The sequence below is a fragment of the Haemaphysalis longicornis genome, unplaced genomic scaffold (assembly GCF_048455015.1).
Source record: "Haemaphysalis longicornis isolate Haplotype H1 unplaced genomic scaffold, Haemaphysalis longicornis Haplotype H1 scaffold_5, whole genome shotgun sequence".
NCBI classification, from domain to species: Eukaryota; Metazoa; Arthropoda; class Arachnida; order Ixodida; family Ixodidae; genus Haemaphysalis; species Haemaphysalis longicornis.
In genome coordinates this window covers 197,282-204,114 of record NW_027526385.1, presented here as the reverse complement: position 1 = coordinate 204,114, position 6,833 = coordinate 197,282, and the positions used below count along the sequence as shown (strand labels likewise).

The window sequence follows — 6,833 nt, the reverse complement described above, 5'->3', positions numbered from 1 at the left end:
CATACGCGTGTACGAACGCTGCAGGGGCGTTCCCGAGAGAGGTTGATCTCGAGGTTTTATAAGGCCGAACTTGGCCGTTTGAAATCGTTCTTGTCTGAGCGCTGAGCTGGCAGTTCCCGACGGGACAAGGAGTCTCGACCGTTAAAGCTGGGTTGGGATTTGGGAGCCCCCTAGTCGAGGTTAAGATCGCGTCGGAGGTTTAGGGTGCAGCGCCGCACCGGGCATCTAGACGGATCTTGCGGCGAGACAGAGTCTCGGCCGTGGTTTCTCGAGCGGTTTGTGTACGCTCCGAGAATAGGAGAGCTAGACGAAGTTGAGGAGCTCGAGTGATTTGTGCGCACTCGGAGCTAGCGTCTAGCTGAAGTTTGCAGTTTTTCTTTTATTATTCATGTACCCAGTTTTCCCACTGTAAATAGCTGCATATAAACCCTTCGTTTCATTTAATCAACCCCAACACCTTGAGTTCGTCAATTCGACCGCCGCCTCCAAGAACTTCAACACCATCGCCTTGCCAGCCACCTGCTAAATCAACCGGAGCCCGGGCGATTGGGTTCCTGATCGACACCGGACTTCGGGGAAACGATCTTTGCTGCTATATTAAACGAAGACTATAAATAATAGATATATTAGTTTTTATCAGATTACGCGTCATTACCCAGTTACAAAGGGCATACTACAATCAATCAATCAATCAATCAATCAATCAATCAATCAATCAATCAATCAATCAATCAATCAATCAATCAAGAACCTCCAATAGGTTTCATCTCCTTACTGATGACTTGTCCGTTGTGCTGACGGGGGGTGTAAACTTGAATGTCAAATGGCCCAATGCGACATTTCCGGTGCCTCTCAGTGGTCGAGCGTATTGGGTTGGTGTGTTACACAAACAGTAAGATGCCTACGACGCGGAAGGGAAACAGCTTCGTGTTTGTCCGTTAGAACAAAGCTCAGGCCCTTCCAAGTTTTATTCAGCTAATTGACTAGGTAGTATGCTCAATCGCAAATTACCAACAAACATGTTTTGGTTCATGCACTCGGTGGACTGTGTACAGCTTTGCCGGTCATCCTTCTTCACAGAGGGGAAGGGCATTAATATTTTTTTGCTTTGACACTTCAGCACACAAGCATGGCGTATACAGTATACAACTATGAAGCAGCCTCAGTGCATTGCTACCTTTCAGTTGAAAATATTTCGCCGTATGTCATTTGCACAAATTATAAGCATAGTACTACCCGGAATCAATAAAACCAAACTGTCCGGTAGTACTGGGCAACTAAAATTTTCTGGGATCTTCGTATTATCCGAGAGGACCTTCGTCCGCGGCCGAAATAGCATTGGTGGAAAACAGCGAAAGAATGCTCACTTTTATTTTTGAATATACATCAATTTATTCACAACAAATGCGGTTTCGTTTTTGTGTACTCTTTTAGTTGGTTAAAATACGACGGACTGCTGACTAGTCTCTTGCTGCTGGTTACCACCGTAGCCTCCTCCCAAGCTTCCGGCGCCACCAGGAAAACCACCTCTGTTGCCACGTCCGAATCTACTACCGGGGCTATAAGGGCCACCGAGGCCACCAGCTGTGCCCTGACCTGCTCCTAAACCTCCCCCCAAACTTCCTCCCAAACCTCCTCCCAAACCTCCGCCCAAGCCGCTTTCATAGCCGCTGCCACCTGAACCATCCAGCCCGAAACCACCGCTTCCACTTGGGCCACCGAAGCCGCTAGAAAGCCCACGACTTCCGATGCCAGACGCACCGCTTCCACCGATGTCTCTTCCTGATCCTCTTCCACTCAGTCCGCCGAAAGAAGAGGGCGAAGATCCACCTGCCGAGCCCATACCCCTACGGCTGCCGCCGAGGCTGCCACCCAATCCTCCTCCTCCTAGCAATCCGCCGAGCCGACTGCCGTATCCGCTTCCTCCTCTGCCATATCCAGTACTTCCTGGTCGACCGAGCCCGCCTTCAAGGGCATCTCCGTAACCACCCATTCCGGAGCCACCGATTCCAAAACTATCACCTCCGCCATATGGACCACTACTTCCGGGTCCGCCGAAGCGGCCGCGGCTACCGCTACCAAACCTGCTGCCTACGCCAAGACTGCCGCTGCCAAGACTGCCTCTTCCTCCTAATCCGTCTCTGCTACTGCCGAAACTACTGCTTGTTCCGTAGCCACCATTGCCACTGCTCAGGCCACCCATTCCTCTTCCATACTGGTCACGGCCACTGCTGCCAACTCCGAGATTACCATTAGGTCCGAAGCCACTGGCCCTGCCGCTGAAGCCACCCCTTCCTAATAAGCCATTGCTGCCACCGCTAGGGCCCGCCATTGGGCCGTAGCCACCATTGTCACCGCCGAAACCACTGTCGAGACCGTTGCTTCCTGGTACGCCACCACTGAATCCGTGAGATAGGGGACCACCTGTAATATACATTAGGCGCAAATATAAATTGACGACAGTTTGCAGGTTACTGTCTCGTTAAAGTACAGAGTAGAATAACACGGGTTCTGACAAGATAAATGCTACACCACTGGGGCTTAAAATACTGCGATTACCTTACGGATCTATGCGAGCTTTCATTCCAGGGCGCCTTGAAATCGGGGCGCGTCGACAGCCCTTCGAAAAGGCGTATATCTTCGAGGCCAGAGCTGGCGAGGGCTGAAGTATCACCGAGCCTTTGTAAATGCATATTTTTTTATGCCGCAATGAGTCAGCAGTCACTTAAAGCTTTCTTCGCTGAAGCATTATCGCGAAGTGGTGAAGGCCTAATGACGCACACATGACCCGCGATGCTAATAAACGAACTAAAAATAAGCATGATCTTTAATGTTTATTGTCAGTTTATTTTGTTTATTTTTTTTGCCAGTTTGATTTTGCCTTGGTTGTTTTACTTTGGGATTTGATTACGTTTTGTGTATAATTTCTCGCATATACTGCTCCTGTAAGCACAATGAACTTCAGTTTTCAGCCAGAACGGTGTCATTTCGTTTTGTCTACACCTCTGTTTTCTGTGTGTGTTGTACGGTAAGTATAGATTTCAAGATGATTTCCGGATCAGCGTTTTTAACGTAACGTGATAAAAAATTCCCGCGCCTTCCCGCGAGGGGAACACGAGTAAATGCGGAGCATTGGGGCCTCAGTACTGATTGAAGGCAGTGTTGCTTCCATCGCTTCTTCCGTGATGCTGGAGTAGCAGACACGAGTAAACGTGGGCACGAGCGTCAACCAAGGAAGGAAGGAGCAACGCAGTGACTGAAACACGAGCGACCGCTAGCCGCTATATTTGCAGCGCGCGCAGTAGAGGGAGAGCAGTACGGGGGGGAGAGCGCGCATGCGCAAGCAGCGCGCGCCCTTCCACGACCCACCGCGCTGCTATCACGCACCTGTTAGGCCGAGACCGCGACGGAGCGAACGGGCTGACTACGACGCATGCGCACGCCAGCTGCTGTTGAGAGAGAGGAGGGAAGGAGAGGCGCACCTGCTGCGGTCGCGAAACTGTTGACACCGTCCGACGCAGGAACAGGCGAGGCTAAGAAATGCTCTGCATTTAATACATAATTTGGGTAGAATCCTAGTCTCCACACTTAGGACATTCGGTAGCTGCCAATAAACACGAATAGAAAATTTGCACACTAACTCGAAAGCTTCTTGATAATTTCAGGGAGTGATAGAATGTGCGCATTTCACGCTGGCGCAAACTGCATCACAGACTTATACATTAGAAAGGTCAGGGTGATAAGTTACACTTTTACATTTTGGGAAGAGTATATTATTAAATAAGTGTTAAGTATCTTCCCTTCATTTTCGCATTTGTTTTCCAATGAACAGCGCCCGCGTTGGCATGCCCGAGAAATGACATTAACATTTTTTTTCTAGAGTAACTTGGACTACGATTCTTACTTATGGAGGACGAGAAGCATTCTCTTTACAATACTTCTCTGATACATTTGTAGATTAAGACTTGTGCTTTACGCGGGAGATTTATATTTGTAATTTATCGGTGCTGGGAGGCGCATTGTAACTGGCCCCTTATATTAGCAACGAGAAAGATAAGTTTTTGTGCCAAACACCTAACGGGTTCTGTTTAAACAGGTCTCTGGAAAATATCGCCCGGCAGGAAAATGTCTATATTAATTGGAACTACTCGTTGCAAAAGGATACGTGCTATAGGATACAGAAGCCGTTGTATTCTCTACAAATAAGATAATAGTGGTTATTGCAATACAACATGATAACACGAACGTTTACTACGAGGGAATTTTCTGCCTCGTTTATATCAGCGTACGCTCATTGTACTGAAAGACAGAGGAACGGACTCTGAAAGCAAGTGCACACGGAAAGTACAGAGAGAAACTTAAAAACTAGCTTCCAGATTTCCTATCCTTACACACCATGGTCGCCTGAAGCCAACTGAAGCCAAAGACTGCACAAAGAAAAAAAGCCCGAGCACCAAACACTAAAGTTTTCTCCCGCTAGCTTTTTAATCAACGATCGACAACGTTTTAGACTGCTTTATAAACATTATCGTTAGAGACACAGCTCTGCACCAACTGTAAGCGCACTGAATTTGCAATTACTTGACGTTAGATGGGCAGCCATTTTTGGTACTCGTGACCAAGTAAAGATTGAACATGGTCAACGGGAACACGGAGCCTAGCTCCGAAACCCAAAGTGACCACCTGCAACACTTTGTGCGCACCCATTACAGGCACATGTACTACGCGCAAGAAACTTTTAGCATCACCTCATCGGAACTACGGGGCTATAAGGCCACGACTACAATGACTACAGTCCCTTATGACTACGGGTCCCTATTATGAGGGGACCGTCTTGTGCATACTAAATTCACGGTGATTAGTGAAACCACCAATGCATACTCGCAGTGCTTGGCATAAAAGCTACTTTACAAGACGTCCTCAGCGCATTGTACTAGTTACGATAATAACACGTATTTGATCAAGCAAACAAGCCCTGTTACGCCTTAATGACCACAAATGCCCATATTTTTTTCGTACGCTTATGTTTTAAACGTAACTCGCTTTTCAATGAAGTCTAGGCAAACCATCTGCAACCGCAATTTCTTCTACCAGCCATTGCAAAGAAATAATTAAATTAGCGTTGTAACCGCAACACAGTGTTACGGCGTGGAACATTTTTGACGCGAATGCATTTTTCGTCGCTAAAATATATAGTGGCTTTACTTACACTCCTAATCATATTGATTTATTAAAGAGCCAATATGTAACTCGGGGAAACGGAGCACAAAAATAAAATCATACTAATAATTCTAAAATTCTGCATTAAATAAAATTCTAATGCAGAAACATGTACAGTTGTCATGCAGTAAATATCGATTCCACTGTAAAATTGATAGAATATTGTCACATTTTTATTCAGCAATTTAAACTCTCATTTAAAGTTATTTTTACCCGCCACAGGGCGTCAATAACGTAGTCGGAATCACGTTCAGCAAAGTCACATATCCGTTGAAGTGCGGATGGGCAGGCTCATTTGTCGCACTTCGGCGTGGACTAGAGAGTTTGGTGGTCGACTTACCTCCAAGGAGTCCTTCATTAAGCTTTTCCTGCCCTTGCGCAGCCGCATAGGCAACGGCGACGGTGAGCACGCAAGCACCAAAGAAGTGAGCCATCGTGGTGGGCCCAGCAGTGCACCACATTCGGAGACCTCGGCTGGGACACGCCACGCCGGCCTTATATACGAAACCTACCTCATTGCGTCACCGACACAGCGTTATGCGTGTAACGAGCTAGCCCTGCACAAGCACCCGCTTATTGTTCTAGGTTTCGATGCCCACCATAAAATCTATTGTCTGAGCGCTTCTATCTTGATTCTCTTGCTTTCAAGAAGACGTTGTCTTGAGAAGATATGCCCAATGTCTTGTCAAGTTGACCTGAAGCCCTTTTATGGAGCGCCAGCTAAAAATGACTCTGAACGAGTTTAGTTGTCGTTGATTGATCGCCGAATTCAGTTTAGACAACGTCCCCGTGCAGTTTTTTTTCAGCCTGTTGACGCATTCGGTAGTGCCGACATTGCTTTGAACCAAGCTGGACACGTCATATTTGTACAGTGCCAGTGTTCCAAGTTTATATTCTATACTATAGCATCTATACGTCCGGGATTTTATGGCGTCTGCGCGCGCACGTATAGATCGCGATATGGGAAAGCCAGCTTACAAAGACCAAGCTTATCGCCTAAGAAAACGCGTATGGCCGTTTGCGTCGGAACACGAAGTGAGAGCGAAAGAGACAACAACAAAAGCAAATGCATGTCGCCGCTCGCGTCGTTGTGTGCGCCAATAGAGTTTCTTACGATATACTTACTAAGAAGCATGCAGGGTGTGCGCCGTCCGAGCGCGGGGCTTTGGAAAACGAACGCCTCGGTGTGTGTGCACGCTAATAAAACGCAGTCACGGCCAAAGGTGTACTCAGTTAACATGATTTTGACCTCAAGCTTAGACGTCTATCACTTGTATATGCATCGGGAGTGGATTAGTTATCGTTAATAGGCACCATTTTCAAGAGCACTAACAAAATAAAAGCCTGCGCGTGTCTGTATGTGTCTTTCTCACGAATGACCACCATCAACGCTCAAGAAATATAAATACCCTCGTACATCGTCATCATCATCAACAACAGCATATGTAGGTACACTGGAGGATGAAGGCCTCCCCTATTGACCTACACTCGCTTCTGTTCCGTGCTGCCCGACTAGGTTCTTTACCTCCGAATATTCTTGTTTAGCATCTCCATCGAGTTAATGGCCTTCCCCTTCTCTACTCCCGTCTCGCGGTGTCCATTCTATTGCCCTC

At 47.2% G+C, this 6,833-nt stretch overlaps 1 protein-coding gene across 1 annotated transcript; it reads right to left on the bottom strand.

The window, feature by feature from the left end:
- Positions 1-1,343: 1,343 nt before the first annotated feature.
- LOC144139009 (uncharacterized) lies at positions 1,344-5,680 on the bottom strand. The gene is made up of 2 exons (XM_077671510.1): positions 5,561-5,680; positions 1,344-2,424 (listed from the first exon to the last, which is right to left on the bottom strand). The coding sequence occupies exons 1-2, from the start codon at positions 5,652-5,654 to the stop codon at positions 1,439-1,441; spliced, it is 1,080 nt and encodes a 359-aa protein (XP_077527636.1). The 5' UTR covers positions 5,655-5,680; the 3' UTR covers positions 1,344-1,438.
- Between the last annotated feature and the right edge of the window lie 1,153 nt (positions 5,681-6,833).

What these genes read in the sequence shown, in the direction of transcription:
- LOC144139009 (XM_077671510.1), bottom strand. Translation starts at nt 5,654, where the DNA reads ATGGCTCACTTCTTTGGTGCTTGCGTGCTCACCGTCGCCGTTGCCTAT. An exon ending in TAATGAAGGACTCCTTGGAG is followed by an intron (nt 2,425 to 5,560) that starts GTAAGTCGACCA and finishes TGTATATTACAG; the next exon opens with GTGGTCCCCTATCTCACGGA.